We start from the raw sequence: 17,232 nt of genomic DNA on the forward strand, positions 1-17,232 counted from the left end.
AGGAATCTAGTGACGCGCTTTCGGAACATAACCTAACCTGCTTTAACTGCAAAATCTGTCACAAGGGCGGCGCAGTGTCGCGATAAGCTCGACACCAGTCATCCGTCATTTCGTGTGTTTCTCCGTGTGTTTGCAAAGATTCCACTCGCCACAAATATGTGACAGTAAGTTATCGTTCGTCCGCGGATCGTTTCCTCGAGAGACGCGGAATTAATACGGCGTGCCGTAATTCGGCTTAGCGCGGCCGAGTTTCTTCTCGGTTCGCCGCTCGCCGCGATACATGATTGGCACGGCGAATCTAACCTATATCCTGCAATTCGACATTACGTGTGCTCGCGGAACTCTCGCGTTTCTGCAGTCACGCTTGTGATTTCTCACCTGGGGATGCTTCACAGCGTCTGGCGCGCCACTTCTTTCCACTCCAGATGAACGGGTTAAAGTAAGGCCACAGAGATTCCCTCACGACGTGAACCGCCTCTGCAGTACCTCAACTGTTCGGTGTGCTTTGGAGGTCTTGAATAAATACTTTAAGAGTCGTTAGTAAGAGCTGCAGTTTTTCGCATACAATGCTGTGGAGCATCTCGTCAGGTCTCCTTCCTCGCTGCAGTGCCTACTCATTTATTTGCATTTAAGTCGATGATTTCATTAACGAGGTCTTAAGTCGGCGACCGAACCCTTGACTCGAGGGATGGGTCGAGAAGATTTTCGTCTTCTGGGTGCTTTTCGCAATGTTTCGTAGGGCTTTACTTTTCTGCATCGCTGTGAGAAAGTATGGCGGTCTATTTTGCGGTGCTTTTATTACATTTCGATGTACCTTTCCGAGTGTTGACTGTTGACGTCATATGTCAGAGTTCTCTAGTGGGGCAAAAAGGATTGTGAATAAACTGTTATATCTGCATGGCCACGATCCTAAGTAAAACTTGCTGTTATGATTGTGGAATATTTTTTTTTATGTTCGTTGAATCATCGTAGATACAGTTTCGTGGCATTTTTTTTCTAGGTCAACCGTAAAAGCAATAATTGCGGGTTTCGCAGAATATGGGCCTAAAAGCAGCTGTCCAAGCTCTGAAGTGAGTCTACCGGAAATTTTTCCTCAATTTTTATATATCGTTTATAACGAATGCATGATTTTCCAGGAAAGCCGAACCATTAAAGGACAAAGTTCAACGCTGCAAAGATCTGTTGAACGACAATGATGCTTGGGTGTGTCAACAGCAGTTACAGAAGATCTACCAACAGGTTCTTATTCTGGATCTGGAATATGCTTTGGACAGAAAGGTTGAGCAAGAGCTGTGGAACCTTGGGTTTAAAAATTACATAGCGACGCTTCAGTCGCAAGCTAAGGACCGGAAGAATCCAAAGCGTGGGGAATCGCAGGCAATGCTCAGCTGGTGTCTAGAGGCGGCTAGTGGCTTCTACTTGACCCTGCTCCAGGAAATATGCACCGCTTTTGACCTGGACCTGCCATTTAGAAGGTACGATATCCCACCATCTATACACAATCGTCAAAGAGATTAATTTGACAGGTTTTTATCACTAAAATCCACTGATTTTAGGAAGGGCTACGTATACGGATGCACCTCACCATGGAAAGCAGTGGAAAAACTGTCGGCTCCCCACAAGTCGTCCTGTTTCTATGCATGCCAATACTGCCTGGTACATTTGGGAGACATAGCTCGGTACCGAAACCAAAACAAGCAAGCAGAACTATTCTACAGACACGCGGTCTCGTTGTCACCATCAAGTGGTCAGCCCTACAATCAACTGGCCCTCCTCGAAGCTTCTCGTGGAGACAAACTGGGGACAGTGTTTCACTATGCGCGTTCAGTGGCCGTTAAACATCCGTTTCCTGTGGCGACAGCTAACCTAGCTAAGACCTTATCATCGGCTCTGAACGACAGTTCTTTCAACGTCGACGGAAAAACCAAGCTGAGCTCTCAGGAATACGTTGCAGTGTTTTTAAAGCTCCACGGTGTCCTCCACAATCTCGGCAATCTGACCGTCGCGTCGACCTACGTGAAGCTTTTGACAGAAACGCTGACAGCTCTGATCGCTACGGAGAGCTTTAGTTCTTGGAGACTCGTTCAAATGTTGGTCATCAACTTGTACGCCTTGCAACACATCGCGGGGAGTTCCGACAGTTCCGAGTTACTGAAGATCGAACAGCTGAGTTCCGACGAAAAGCTGGCCAGGGACTGCATCATGAACCTCATCGCTGGAAATTTGTCCGCTCTGTTATTACCTGTCTACACGATCAAGAATTCTATCATCGACTACTACGCGCTACCAACAAGTGAGTGGAAAGAAAGAACCAAGGGACACAGTATCTGTCTTGGTCTCCGTAACCCATCGATTGGTATATTTCTTATCGGAGAGGTTAACTGTCAAATTAATTAATTCTCCTTCGCAGTAAAACTGTGCCTTGATTGGATTCGTCTGAAACCCACGGTCTTGGAGGAAGCAGCGTTCACGTCCAGGCTGCAGATCTGGCCGAGCCTCTGCGTCCTCCTGAACGGTCTCCAGGGGAGCGTGGCGGATTTCAAGCACGACTGTTGTACGTATCCTAATTAATGTAAACAATTCTTCGAAACAACGGAAACATTAAGTCACCATACCGCGAATATTTCATCGCCGATCCTTTTTTCCAACAGATAACAAAGTACCACTGCCGGAGGACCGCGACCTCCAGGGGTTCTTGCCGTTGGAGAAGACCTTCGAGTCGCTGCGGTTCACGAACACCGACCTGGAGGGCGATACCGCGACCCTGAACAAGTTGAGGGCCGTCCGAATACTTCACCTGGGCCGGAGGCTCGCACACTTCCAGGTGAACGGCTCGACGCTGATCGCCCTGGTCACCGGCGAGGCCTCCGAAGAGAGGTTCACATCCGTTACCGAGGGCACCGGGCCCAGCAACGAGTTGATGAAGGAGCTGGAGGAGCTGACCCTGAACAAAGACCGCCAGTCGACGGTGACGGCTAGTCCGGTGCCCTCGGAATCGGCCAGCAGCAAAGGTTCCTGGGAAGCGGACCTTTCGGAGCACGGACGTGAGTCTTCATTCCGGTCCATGGTACCCAATGAGTGTCTTCGTTGGTTAATTTACCTCTTCTAATTCGCAGTGGAGAAACGAGGAGGCATCCTGAAGCCGCAGGGCTCGCTGGAGCGAAGCCGAGACCCCGTTAACCCTGCGGAATCCAACGTGGAGGCAAATTCGACCCAGTCGACGCGCAAGCCCAGGCAGAACGTCGCCATGCAGGCGATAATGCGCCGCGCCGAGACGGAGCAGAAGCAAGTCACCTTCAAGAACGTGTCCCCGGTGATCATAGAGGAGGAGACGAGTGCAAGTTCGGCGTTGACTTCGCCGAGTAAGGGATCTCAACCGAGTCTTCGGTTACCGGGCTTGAACGGGGTGAACGCGAGTCCAGGGTTAACCGGGAGTGGACAGAGCAGACCAGGGTTGATGCAGGTTGGGTCGGTCTCGGGCCAGCCGATGCCTGGACAGGGTCAGGGCGGATCGATGCAGGGTCAGAACGTGCCACTCCAGGGTCAGAACGTGCCCCTTCAGGGGCAGAGCGTGCCTCTTCAGAGTCAGAGCGCGTCTCTTGCGGGCCAGGTCGTCCAGAAGCCCGTCAAGCTGCAGCTGAACATACCCCAGCCGCCCTCGCAGATGAGCCAGTTCCCCATCGAGCAGCAGAGCTCCAACGTCGCCCAGTACTGCCAGCAGGCGCAAGGACTCCCCCAAACCTGCTACCAGAGTCCCTCCTTCAACGTGCAGAACCCTCAGTTCAACAAGAACTTCCTGACGACCCGGGCGGCCGGCATGCCTCAGTACCAGATGCAGAGTCAGTTTAACGGGACGCTTCAGTCGCTGCCGCAGCAGAGTTCAGCGATGCAGCAGAACGTGGGGATGCAGCAGAACGTCGCGCTGCAGCAGAGCGTCGCGATGCAGCAGAACGTCGTCCAAAACAGGCAGTCCCTGCACCAGAGGATGGCGCGGAACATCTCCCAGAGCCCGGTTCTCCAACAGGGGATGACCTTGTCGGCTGTGCAGGCGAACGCCGGTCTTCAGGACGTGGGGCTGCACCAGCAGACGGTGATGCAGGCCGCGGTCAGGTCGAACGGCGTGGGGCTGCAGGGTCCGATGGCGGTCGCGGGGCCAGGAGTCGCCGGCAGCGGGCAAGGCCCCCAGGCCGTGTCAGGGTTCGGGAAGGGACTGCAGCAGGCTGTGCCCCAGCTGGCGAACCTCCCGGGCGCCTCTATGAGCCCCACGAGCCTGACGGGCCTCCAGCTCGGCTTTGGCCCGGGTTTTGGACAGTTCAACCAGATGACCCAGAAGCAGATGTCGCCGATCGCTTACGGCAACAAGCACGCCGGCCGGTTCGCCTTCCCCGGACAGTCGGGCCCTGGCAAGAGCCCGCAGCCAGTGAACAGCTACCCGATGTTCCACACCCAGGAGAACAAGGACTTCAGCCCTTGGAAGGACACCCAGCTGCCTCAGCCGCCCATGGCCTGGTGGGGTTCCGGGCCTGGGCCTGCCGTCGGACATGCCAAGGACATGCCTGGCACCGACGCCTTCCAAAACTGGGCCAACTCCCCCGGACCCGGTGGCATGATCGGGAGAGTGCCTTTGACCCCTGGGAACAGCTACCAGCAGGCCCCGACCCACGCTGGGCCTTATGCCAGGAATTGCTTCGAGGACAACAGGCCCTTCGAGGTTAGGAGTAGTCGAGTCGTTCGCTTGCTCCGGATTCTCATATGCCAGGACATTGTTCATTTCAGGGGAATTAATTATTAATTAGAGAACATTCTGAAATCCAATTCTTCGTGGAGCCGATTTAATTGAATTTGGGAATATTCTTTACTGGAGTTATTTAAATTCGAAAATGCTCTCGTCCTCTACCATGGAGTAGTCCAGGCCTCTCTCCATCCTCTCTCTCTTCCCCAGATGGAGCAGAAGCAGCCGCACTCGCCGGGCACGGGGAACACGTACTCCCTGTTCAGCGGGAACACGTGGGGCATGGGATCCTCGGCGAGCTCGACCCCCTCCGGCCAGGACCAGGCGAAGGCCAGATTGAGCCAGCAGTCCCTGTGGTCGGGCCCGGGACCCTCGCCCCTCGAGCGGCTCCTGGAGCAACAGAAATCCCTTCGCGAGGGAGGGACCTGAAGGGACGCAGCGCCGATCCTCGAGAAGACACAGGGGAAACTGATTATTCCAAATAGCCCAACACGCGGGTCAGGTAACTAGGGCGAATGGCGGTCGAGGCGAAGGACGAGGGTTGCTCTGCGGAAGGAGGAACTGTCGAGCGGCGACAGAAGCGTTAAATTCATAAGCAGTTTGTAGAAAGAGGCGTAGACCGGCCGGAGATAACCTGGGACGTGTGCCGGAGAAGCCGACTCGGCTACGCCGAGAGGACTTTCCGGTACTTTCCACTGTCGACGAACCTCACGGGACGAGGAGCGCCTTCCTCGAGCGAGACGCATCTAATCTAACCTGGACGCGCCTAGGGACGGGACGAGGCGACGACCGCCGAGACGACCGCCGAAACGAGCCGACCCGGTAGGACAAGGGTGGACTCGTTCGCGATCGGTAACACGATTTAGTCGGCTAACTTATGTGAAATTAGGCGAGATGTAATCGTTAAGCCATAGGGCAGCCTGCGGTAGACCCGGAGTAGAGAGGAGGGCGACGGCGACCTTTTCCTGGTTCTCGGTTCGCGACAAAATCCACGGGACGACGAGCAGCGAGGGCTGGACGCGCGGCCTCCGCGTGGCAGGATTTTATTCAAGGGTCCCGCTCTCTCTTTCCTCCTTTTTTTTTTTCCTCTTTTAATTCGGGGTCGTCACGACGTCGCCTCGGTCGGGACTCGCGTGAATCGGGACGTCGTTGGACTTCTGGATGTTTCTTTTTTTTTCGCGTTAATTGCCACACTTGACGAGCATCGGCATCGTGCTTTGCGATGTGCTTACGTTTCTTTGACGACACCCCTCCAAGTAGTTGTACACGGAATATAACAAAGTAGATTTTATAACGGAACTTACGCGAAACGTCGGAGGTTCGGTCGAGTAGTCCACGTAAAGAAACCCAGACTCGATCGGCGTACACGCGCGGAGACACCTACGGACACCTGTCGGTCGCTGGAAATTAAACTGGTAGACGGTCAGTGACATAGCGATATAACTTAAGGTTTATCGTAGCAAAATTGCTAAATATATTGAACTATCTGCAAATATATTATGTTACGAATGCAATCGAACTTGGCTGCGGTCTCCATTATCCTCGAACAACCTTTGGATGAATTTGAGATGTCGCCTTTGGGACGTCGTTTCATGAACCGATAGATAACTGCGGAAAGCAATTATTAATGCAATTAGTTATGGACTTGTGGTTGGCAGGCACGAGGTATGTATAAGCATTTTACGACGTATAAAAAATCTTTAATTAAACCCTTGGATAATGTCTCTTACGATTAACGTATAAATATCTCTTATTTTTTCTATATTGTTTTACTACGTAAAAAAACTTGGAAAAAAAAACTGGATATCTCTTACGCTTATTCCATAAATATCTCATTGTCTATTACATATTCAGTCTTTGCTTCCTAACCCTTCTGTAAAAAAAAAAAGTTCATAGTTCCCAAGAAAACGGGTAATAAGTATCTGTTTTTTGGTATAAAGATGTCGTACCGTTTTCATAAAAGAACTACGCCTTCGATTGCCTTTAACTTCCTGATTAAATATAAATTTGTTTGCTATGCAAAGATCACCCAGAAAGTCACCGTTCTCGAGAAACTACATTTAGAAAGAAAATACTTATGTCGTGGATGTAAAATGCCTTGTCTAGACAGCTAGAGCATTGGTGTTTTACAGTTAATGATTTGGAAATACTACTGGTATTGTCGTTGAGAGACTCGGGGAAATGAATTCCTCTTATAAGAGAGAATTTCATTCTCAATTTAAACGTAGGAAGCAAGTTTGAATTGACCGCCAAGTGATTTAGTTAGGCGGCAGGAATTTCTACAAAGATGGCGCCACGCGCAGGCGCGAAGTGCGGAAGTGATGCCCTCTTAGCAGTGCGGAGCTCGTCAAGAAAATGTGGGGTATCGTTTTGTCTGCTCGTCTGCTGCGATTTCGACGTAATGGCACGAGTTTCCTTAATTCCACGGTGGCATACACGACCTGCAGGAAAGGCCAGCTGATATTCTGCAGAGGAACCCAATATTATATCTCCAAGTTTACCTGCCCCATATCCGTTACTGGAATAAGGGTAGGTATTCTAACCTAGTTTCTTTTCCCCTAACTTGCCGAGATTGCGACATTCCTCGGTTTTTAAATTAGAACGTCTGTCTCACGGACTCCCAATATGTAATATTTTATAATCAAGATACTTTTGACAAGGACGTCTGTTATAAATCGAGTCACGTCGATTCTAATCAAAAACTGTTGAGTTTAGATTTCATTATCATTAAGCAAGTCATTCAATTCTAACTTGTAATTTTCCTCCTTAAATATCTAGACTTTGTTTGCTTTTTAAACGTAATGTCTTTTTCCTTAATGGCTGAGAAAAAGTGGTAACAGAGATATTTAGAGATAAATAGTACAAGTTGATATTAACGAACGTGCTCTTTTTGTAGATTTGTTGACAGCTGACGGGTAATGGGTCGTACTACAAGAAAGCGGAAGAAAAAGAAGAGAGACTTAAATTTAAAATTAGAGTTTGAGGATATCGCAATTTCGGACCATCTAAAACCTTGGATGTTGTCCAAATGTTGGGTACCAACATGTAATCTGGTTCCTTGTCGCTTTCCCGCCACTGGCAGAGGCCTCCTGACATTAAAAGACATAAAAAGTCATGAAATACTTTTCCGACTACCAAAAGATTTGTTACTAACAACTTCAAAAGTAGCAGACAGTGAAATTATTAATTTATTCATAAGAGAAAAAAGTTATACGGCGCAGTGTATATTATCTGTATTTTTGATATACGAAAAACACATAGGTGTCCAATCGTACTGGAAACCGTATCTAGATACTCTTCCCGATTCTTATTTTAATCCAGATTTCTGTTCTACTCAGGAGAAACAAGTTCTTCCAAATTTCATTAGAGTATTTCTTGATTTTCAATGTCACAAATTCATGGCTGATTATCTTATGGTTAAAGAGTCTATAAATAGTTTAATGCTTCAAAGCAGGCATTCGTGTCCTCATTGCAGTCAGTCGTTAAGCGAAATTATATCATTTTCAGCTTTCAAATGGGCATACTTTACCGTGAATACTAGAGCAGTTTATATAAACGAAATGAATAAGCAGAACAATGTGTTAAATGTAAAAAGTCCAGATAATATCGCTTTAGCACCATTTTTAGATTTGTTTAATCATTCCTTTGAAGCAAACGTTAATGTCGGATTGATCACGGATGATACCGGGAAGGAATTTTATCAGATCAAAACTCTAAGACCTTTCCAGAAAGGCTCACAGGTTTTTATTAATTATGGTGGGCATAATAACATTAAGTTGTACATCGAATATGGCTTTTACATTCCTGCTAATCCACTCGACGAAGTATACTTTGATCTGACCGATGTACAATCGGTACTCCCAATCTCAGAATATGCTCTTAATTTTATTATGTCTCATGGTTTCAATAAAAGTATGGGCTTCACCTCGGAAGGGTTGAATCATAATGCAAAGATGACATTATATTTGGCAACTACAAAGTCTACAAAGAAATCATGGAATTTTACATTGTTCGGTTCTGGACTGGACTCTGAAGATTTATCGACTGTACAAAATCTTGGAAACAAGATACTGCAATTGAAAAAGATCGATTTAGAGGGCCAGTTGTTTAAAATGAAGCAAATAGTCGGAGGGAGTCAAAGTTTTCGCATCGCTTTGAATCTTTTGCAGGAATACATTTTTATATTGGACCGAGCATCAACGAAACTTATTTCAAGAACGTAAAATTCCATGAATTATTGTAACTAGTATAATAATTATTGTACATAAAAATGGAGTGTAACACGTAGCAATTTCTCATTGTACCGATATTAATAAAACGAACAATCGTAAAACCGGGTCAAGGAATATTCATATCATCGAACTCTTAGGCACACGGTAAAGGCAGTCTTATTTTTCAGTGTTGCAGCGGTAATGTACTGGACCGAGCACAGAAGAAAAAAAATGTGCCACAGGTTCAGTCCGTGGTTACACCGGTTAAGTTCGCACTGGTGGTCGCGGGGATTACTGGCGCAAAACCAGGACAACAGAAGCGAAATTGTTTTCATCCTGGAGTATCCAACCTGAGTAGAGAAGGTGTCAATTTTCAGGACAGTCCACCCGTCACTAGCACGGATATGATAAAAGCTATGCTCGCCTACATCTGGCCTAAGGTCTGTCGAGTGCCTTCGATACCTTTACTGTATTTGTAATTACTTGTACTACTATTTTAAGTAATGCCACGCAGCACTAATAATAATCATGAATCTTTCCAGGACGACCCTGATATACGGAATCGAGTTAAAGTCGCCGTTGGCCTGCTGGTCGGGGCGAAACTCTTGAATGTCGGTGTGCCATTTCTTTTCAAGTACGCAGTAGACTTGTTGAATGCGCAAACGATGACAGCGACCGGCGAAGCCGCCCTGAATTTAGCGACAGCCCCTGCGACCCTGGGCACGGCAGGAGTGTCGTTACTCCTTGGATGTACGTACAGAGTAATGGAATTCCCTTATCGACAGCTTTTCATGCGATTTCCGCGGGCTTTCTCGTGAATAGATGGCATCGCTCGGGCTGGTGCTGCCGGCTTCAACGAGCTGCGAAACGCTGTGTTCGCCAAGGTGGCTCAGCACTCCATTCGCAAGATAGCGAAAAACGTGTTCCTGCACCTACATAACCTAGATTTGGCTTTTCACCTGAGCAGACAGACTGGAGCCCTCTCGAAGGTAATTCGACGACAAAGTTCGCGTGTGACGTGAATCGTGGCCTTTTAACGTATAACCTCACCTGTGGCCTGTTGCACGCAACTTAGCCTCAATTTAATGTTCGATCATAGACGATCGACAGAGGAAGTCGAGGGATTAACTTCGTACTGTCGGCTATGGTGTTCAACGTGGTGCCCACGATCTTTGAGTTGGCTTTAGTCAGTTCGATCCTGGGCCTGAAGTGCGGAGGAGAGTTCGCAGCCATCGCAGTGGGTTGCGTAAGCGTTTATACACTGTTTACTCTGGCTGTGACTCAATGGAGAACCAAATTTCGTGTTTACATGAACCAAGCAGAGAACGAAGCTGGGAATAAGGCGATCGATTCTCTGATCAACTACGAGACGGTGAAGGTACTTTGAATTTTTATGGGAGCAGTCGCCTCTACGAGACTCTGGAGGATTTGATTCCCAGCCGAGATTTTCTGCTACAGTACTTCAACAACGAAAAATTCGAAGCCGAAAGATACGACCAGTCTTTGAAGAAATACGAAGCTGCTTCCTTGAAGACCAGCACTAGTCTTGCCATGCTCAATTTTGGACAACAAGCGATATTTAGCGGTGCCTTGAGTTTGATAATGATACTCGCTGCCAGAGATATCGTCGCTGGTAAGACTTGTTTGTGAAAAGTGCATTATGAGCAAACGATGGATAGAAATAAAATTATACCGGACGTGTTTGTGAGTGCAGGCAACATGACCGTCGGTGACCTGGTGATGGTGAATGCGTTGCTGTTTCAACTCTCGGTGCCCTTAGGGTTTCTGGGATCTGTATATAGAGAAGTGAGACAAGCATTCATCGACATGCAAACCATGTTTACATTAATGACTATGCCGCCTGCTGTTACGGTACAGTAATAATATTCATCGTTCACTTATCATATTTTATAAGAAACTAACTCGGAGACCCTTATATAATATTTCATGTGCAGAATAAGCAGCATGCCGTTCCATTCTCCATAAGCCCGAACAACTCCGAGATAAAATTCGATCACATTAATTTTCAATACGTCGAAGGCAAGAAAATCTTCGACGACATGACATTCACGATCCCAAGTGGCAAGAAGGTAGCCATCGTGGGAGGTTCTGGCTCGGGGTAAGTTGACATTGTGATATTAATGATTCGTACGATGAGGTGTATACAATCAAAGACTTTTTTAATGGGCACAATTATAGGAAGACGTCTGTGGTGCGATTGTTGTACCGATTTTTCGAACCTCAAAGTGGATGCATAAGTATCAACGGTCAGAACATCGAAGAGGTCGATTTGGACGACCTGAGACAATCTATCGCCATTGTGCCTCAGGTATGAGACTAGGAAATTCTCAGAAATAGTTTGGTCTGGTTTAATAGAAACTATTCGTTTGACGAACGACATTGATTGCAGGACTCGGTTCTATTCCACGAGACCATATTTTATAACCTCCATTACGGGAATCTACGCAAGCCGAAGGAAGCTGTTTACGAAGCCGCGAGAATGGCCAATTTACACGAGTCTATTCTGAAGTGGCCAAAGGGCTACGACACTCCGGTTGGAGAGCGAGGATTGAAATTAAGCGGAGGTGAGAAACAAAGAGTCGCTATTGCTCGAGCGATCTTGAAGGGTAGTCCGATATTGATATTCGACGAAGCCACGTCGTCCCTGGACTCTATAACGGAACAGGTACGATATTCGTTATTAACGCGTGTTAAAAAATTAATCTGGAGTGACGTAGACTACGCTTTAACTTTGTAGAATATATTGGAGGCGCTACGTCGAGCGACGAGCGGCAGGACTTCCATTGTCATAGCGCATCGTCTTTCGACGGTAATGGACGCTGATGAGATTCTGGTCCTGGGAAGTGGGAAATTGGTGGAAAGAGGAACGCACACCGAGCTTCTGGCGATGCCGGATTCGATGTACAATAAATTATGGGAAGCTCAGCATGCAGGAGTCACGAAGCACAGCGAGGGACGCGATAGTAAAATCAGGACCGGTGGCAGTGCATAAGACCTGTGATAATGGTAACACATTGTTCGTTAGTAGCCTCGGTTATATATTTTAAACATGGAACGGAAATTACTTAGATTTACGTAGCTGTAAGATGAAAGTATTTCGATACGGATTAGGGTAAGGAATCTGAGGACGATGGATTTATTTTTAACGGTACCTTAAATTATTCACATAGTTACACTCCGAGTCAGACTTTGCAATAATTTAGCTGGCATGCATTGCAAAAAAGTGTATATAGACCGTAAATTGTTAATGTTGACGCTAACATTGTTATTTCGCGGTAAGGCAGTGGCGTTATTGTAAATATGTAGACATCCTGTTAGTAGCCGATAAGTTGTACCACGACTGTAGTATTTTCAAACTACCAATGTTCATCGGTGACTCATCCTACGACTCTATGGAAGATGCTGGCATCCTTCATCTATTTTATGGCATTATAACGTTAAAGTACTCGCAAATATCGACATAACTTCCCTCAAGCTGACAAATTTGAAAGATACTCTGTACACATAATGCTATGTTTATGCACCGAAAGGTGACAGTCTTCGGTGAATACTGCCAAGGCGGCTTGCCATGATACATGTACGATTCCAAGAATAAATGCAGTTGCAAAACATGACCGTAACGAGGATCTGGAGACCGTAGAAATTAGGAATTACATGTTGGAGCAGTACGGTGCATTCTCTTGTTAAAATGATTATAATACTATCGATGGATAAAATATTCTTGTATTATTTTTAACTCACTAGCTGGAAAAGACGAGAGTACAGAGAGTACAGTAAATTAAAAACTCTAATATTAATTAACTGTTCCAATAGCAATTAACTTAACTGTAAATCGTTGGAAAAAAAGACATATTGATTCATGGCGACGCTTCCTGAGTTGCCATGACGACCGCGTAAAAACAATCATGGATCCCAATCGGACGGAAATGTGTTTCTGACAATCATAAATGTCGCTGCGAGTATTCCTCTGCTACATTCGGGGAATGTCCATTGGCAAGCGTAAAATGTAATTCAGACGGTGGTGGCTGCAAATGTAAAATGCAAACTGAAGCGCCTCAGAGCTCTGCACTGCCGGAAGTGTCTCTTGACGGGCGCAAAAGTTTCGCCAGGTAAACGTAAACTATTAATGGAATGTCAGTCATCTGGGGGGAATGTCACTGGTGACACGCTTTGGCGAGTTATTTTCCACCGCGATAATTGTTATCGACTTCGACGCTTTCCTGTAAATCTTCCGCTTATAATGTCTATTGCGAGTAGGCTTCTCTTGAATTATTTCCATTTTGTCAATTATTTATATTTGTTGCATTGGACATCGTTGTCTGTATAGTTACATTTTTCTAGGAAAGAAGTCTCCGACACCAGAATTTCACCTGCTGGGATCACAAACCATTCGACATGCAAGAGCGCTGCGTACCTCCTGTCCAATCGAAAGCAGCTACACCCCATTGTTGGTAAGTTGAGGTTATCGAGTGGAATGTAAATAGTGGCACTGCTTTTTAAACCTGGCAAACTGTAGTCTTAATTTAAATTATATCGACAGGAGGTCCATATAGAAGTAGCATGAGGATGTATGCAGTATCGGAGCCTGCGAAGTCTGCCAGTAAAAGTGCCATCGGACAGAGAGTCATGTCTGCAAAGATGCTGCGGGTCAAGCAGCTCCAGAATCAACTGTCCGATGCGCATTATCATCTGAACGTGAGCGAACGTTTATTCATTGTTTATTAAGGATTTTAATTACCATGACGAGAGTCCTTGGAGTGACTTTGGTCGATGGGGTCTCCAGGAACTGGCCAACGAGAACAGATTGCTGAAGGCTTTGCAGAAGAGGCAGGATACCGCGTTAAGGCGATACGAAGGTACCAATGCAGAGCTGCCGAGGATCATTCATTCCCACCACGAGGAACTGAGAGTGTTGCAGACGAAATACAAGAAGCTGAAGGCCCAGCATCACGCCACGTGCTGTTTACTGAAAGACAAGGAAAACGAGCTGCATGCGTTACAAGTGAGTGGATAAGAAAAAAATGGTAAAGCTTGCAACGACTGCTCCAGGATCAAGATTTCCTTCTAACGATAATTTTCAGTCGCAAAACAGACACCTTTTGCAGCTGAGCAAGGATAGAAATCTGGGGGAACGGGAGAAATTGCAGACGGAGGTTTCCGACTTGACCCACAGAATTCAGCAACAACAGGAGACGATCCAGGTGATTCGTTACGCGTTGTTCTATATTTTGTCCAGAAGTTTTAATGTGCGATTTTCTTCGACAGACCCTGAACAGGAAGCTGACCCTCGAGACGAAGAGCTTGAAGCACCAGCTTAGCTCGGAAATTGCCAAGCACAAGGAGACGCAGAAAGTGCTCGGCGACACTCTGGAGAAGATGAAGTTCCTGGAGGAGATGCTCGACAACAGAGAGAGGAGGTTGTTCGCTTCTGGACAGCTGCCTGTTTTTGGAAAAGCCAAAAATCTGGCCAGCCAGTCCCTCATTAATCTCGACGGCGGCAGGTGAGCTGGTCCGAATTAAAAATCCGTAAATGACGCTACAATTGTTATGTAAAAATTATGTCAGTCGTATATATTGCTGCGGTTTTTCAGTACCACCATAAACATTCTGAAACCTACCAGCAGAGGTAAAGGAAATCAAGGCGAAGCGCAGAACGAAGTCTTGGTAAGCTGGACCGATATGGTGTTTATTTTTTATTTTATTTTTTTTTTATGGTAGATATTACGGGAAATATATTCGTAATTATGAGAGTATTTTCTAAATTATATTTTCCGTCATTTGCAGCCGACCCTTGCAACCTCGGACGTCGCCGATGGTAATAAACTCGGTATGCCTCTTTCGAGCTCGACTTCGGAATTTTTGTCGGTCTCGCCGAAAACCGAGACCATGGCGAGTTTTCAGCAGCTCAGGAAGTTCCGCCTGCAGAGATCATCTCCGGGGCGAGAGGGTTTCTCCGTGGAGAAGCTGAGAGATCGAACGGAGGAGTCCAACGCAGGGAGTCCGGAGGATTCGAAGAGGTCGCAGAACGTCGGCGAGGGCGATCGACTTACCCTGAAGGACTACGAGAGAGACGTCAAGAGGTTCGAGGAGAGCCTCGAGGAAAGGCGAGGCAAGGGTGTTTACGAGCTCCCGAAGGAGCTGAAGAAGGAGTTCGGATACTCCAGCGACGAGAGCGGAAGCGAAGACGAGTCTAGACCTTTGGAGGAGACCTATCCACCTCTGGGCTCGTTTAGTAGGTCCAAGGAATTGTACGCCAGGTTTGTAAATTAAATTCAATCGTATAGCGGGTGCAACGAGGGTTGAGCGCAGGAAGCTATTTACTCTCTGTGCGGATTAATAAGCGACTCTTCTTTTAGCGCTAAATAGATTGACCCTTTCGTAGCACCTTGAAGACTACAAACGACACTTTTTTTAACGCTTTTTTAAACAAAAGCGTGATACGAATGTGAAATTAAATCTTCATCGCAGAGAGGGAGGGTAACTGGAAATGTTTATCTCCTCTTCAGGTTAATAAGCGACAAGGATGGCAGTAGAGGTACCCAGGAGTTCAGCTCGACGAAGAAGATGCCTCGGTCGGTCACGGAAGAGGATCTGGAAAAATTCATCAGCCAGGAAGTCAGACTGAGCCAAAGGTCCGTTGTCAAAGGGACGAGTCAGCGGATATTCTCGAGCAGCGAGACCAAAGTGAGAGCGCGGAAAGCTGGGGATGCCGAGACTTTTCCTCAGGGTGATACGAGTGCCAACGAGTTTTCGAGGAATCCTGACGAGATGGACTTCATGGAGGAGCGAGTCGAGGTCTCCGAAAGGGACGCGACGAGTCCTGGGGAAAATCTTGTACGGCTCAACGTAAATGCGTCCGATTCCGATTCCGAATCCGAGAGGTCTACCGTAAGGAAAGGAGGTCTATCCTCCGCGACCCAAAAAGACAAAGTCGTCAGCGAAATCCCAGACAATGGCCAACTGCGGTTGGTAAACATCACCAAGTCGTGGAGCGAGCTGCGAGAGAAAATCATGAAAGATCGAGAAACTTCCGAGCGTCAAATTAGGGCTCTTGAAAACAGCATAAAGGAGGATAAACTGGCCAAAAGTGAAACGAATTTTCCCTCGATCTTCAAGGACGACTTCGAGTCTCTCTTGTCCTCCAAAAAGGACTCCGAAGCGCCCTCGAGGAACCTCTTGAAGGAAGACGAAGACGCCGTGAACGAGGATGATGGAAAAATTCTGCTGGACTCGGAAATTAATTCTGAGATATTAGAGGTCTCGCATGAAAACACGGAATGCGAGGATAAAGCGGAATTAAATGGTTTGGCCGAGTTGAAGAGGGAATTGCTGGTGCTCCAGAAACCGAGAAAATTTAAGGAAGAGTCGCACCCAGGTGGAGAGGATTTTCTTTCCACGGTGGAAGAAGAATTACTCAAAACTGACGCTGCCCATGAAAGACTGAAGAGTTTGGTGATAGGGACCGATACGAGTGATGAGAAAATTGTGAGGAATCTCGACGAAGAAGTTAGAGAGAGGTTAGATGGCTCGGGACCTGATAGCTTAGGAAAATTGCAAGGTGAGGTGCAATATTCTGTTAAAGCGAAGATAGACGAAGAGTCAATGTTGGAAGAGCTCAAGGGGGAGGTTTCCAAGGACTCGAGGACGATTAATTATAACAAGGAGAAATTGTTGGCTGCGATGAAAGCTATAGATGATAATGAAAATATCGAGTTCATCGATCAGAAGTCTAGGAGGAGCATCTCCTCGAACAGGCTGCAAATTACTGAGAATCTTTACAGAGGCCTGCCGACTCACTCGAAGAAGAAAGACGATCTTATAAAGGAGATATTTGGGGAAGGAAAGGCGGATAATAAAGTCAGAAACGGTTGCAGCAAATTGCATTAACCTCGGATAGCGACGTTCCTGGGGACGTCTGAGAGGTTATGTTGAAAGTTGTCGAAAGGAATTAAAAATAGGAATATTTGTAAATATTTTACATGGAACCTGCCGTGGAAAACTATCTCGTGATGTTCGATTTGGGCAAAAACCAATTAGTTGTAAATTAAAGGATAGTGGATGAAGCAACGGCTGCACTTTGCGTTTTAGATTTCAGTAATTTACTGGAATCGTTTTGAAGAATGATATCTAGGAAAATCGTGTCTGTACAAAGTGTATTTAGTCGACGAGACGTGTACAAAATGTCGATGTACGATGTTCTACTTCGTTGTGACTTAAGTGGGAATAAATAATTTTCTTATGTAAATAGGATCGAGAACTTCGGCGTGC

At 46.7% G+C, this 17,232-nt stretch overlaps 3 protein-coding genes across 5 annotated transcripts; all 3 read left to right on the plus strand.

Moving 5' to 3' along the window:
* The first annotated feature begins 77 nt into the window (after positions 1-77).
* LOC105698484 (protein SMG7) lies at positions 78-6,251 on the plus strand. Of its 2 annotated transcripts, none has more exons than XM_012422777.2 (8): positions 78-164; positions 1,001-1,070; positions 1,137-1,475; positions 1,557-2,293; positions 2,411-2,554; positions 2,652-3,044; positions 3,117-4,711; positions 4,943-6,251. In XM_012422777.2, the coding sequence occupies exons 2-8, from the start codon at positions 1,039-1,041 to the stop codon at positions 5,159-5,161; spliced, it is 3,459 nt and encodes a 1,152-aa protein (XP_012278200.1). In that variant the 5' UTR covers positions 78-164; positions 1,001-1,038; the 3' UTR covers positions 5,162-6,251. The 2 variants fall into 2 exon arrangements, with proteins under 2 accessions (XP_012278200.1, XP_012278201.1); XM_012422778.1 differs by lacking the exon at positions 78-164 and adding an exon at positions 175-439.
* A 50-nt stretch (positions 6,252-6,301) lies between these two features.
* On the plus strand, positions 6,302-12,578 carry LOC105698487 (ATP-binding cassette sub-family B member 7, mitochondrial). The gene is made up of 12 exons (XM_012422782.2): positions 6,302-6,397; positions 6,995-7,261; positions 9,132-9,383; positions 9,486-9,693; positions 9,766-9,932; positions 10,043-10,321; positions 10,402-10,576; positions 10,658-10,815; positions 10,899-11,062; positions 11,143-11,272; positions 11,354-11,629; positions 11,702-12,578. The coding sequence occupies exons 2-12, from the start codon at positions 7,088-7,090 to the stop codon at positions 11,954-11,956; spliced, it is 2,238 nt and encodes a 745-aa protein (XP_012278205.1). The 5' UTR covers positions 6,302-6,397; positions 6,995-7,087; the 3' UTR covers positions 11,957-12,578.
* Positions 12,579-12,934: 356 nt separating this feature from the next.
* Positions 12,935-17,158, plus strand: LOC105698493. Of its 2 annotated transcripts, none has more exons than XM_012422791.2 (9): positions 12,935-13,073; positions 13,306-13,415; positions 13,505-13,659; positions 13,748-13,966; positions 14,046-14,165; positions 14,230-14,465; positions 14,556-14,628; positions 14,749-15,221; positions 15,471-17,158. In XM_012422791.2, exons 1-9 carry the CDS (start codon positions 13,003-13,005, stop codon positions 16,849-16,851), a joined length of 2,838 nt encoding a protein of 945 aa, XP_012278214.1. In that variant the 5' UTR covers positions 12,935-13,002; the 3' UTR covers positions 16,852-17,158. The 2 variants fall into 2 exon arrangements, with proteins under 2 accessions (XP_012278214.1, XP_012278215.1); XM_012422792.2 differs by lacking the exon at positions 12,935-13,073 and adding an exon at positions 13,118-13,217.
* Positions 17,159-17,232: the final 74 nt, after the last annotated feature.

This window comes from Orussus abietinus, unplaced genomic scaffold, assembly GCF_000612105.2.
Source record: "Orussus abietinus isolate OABI.00-Male unplaced genomic scaffold, Oabi_2.0 scaffold58, whole genome shotgun sequence".
Lineage (NCBI taxonomy): Eukaryota > Metazoa > Arthropoda > Insecta > Hymenoptera > Orussidae > Orussus > Orussus abietinus.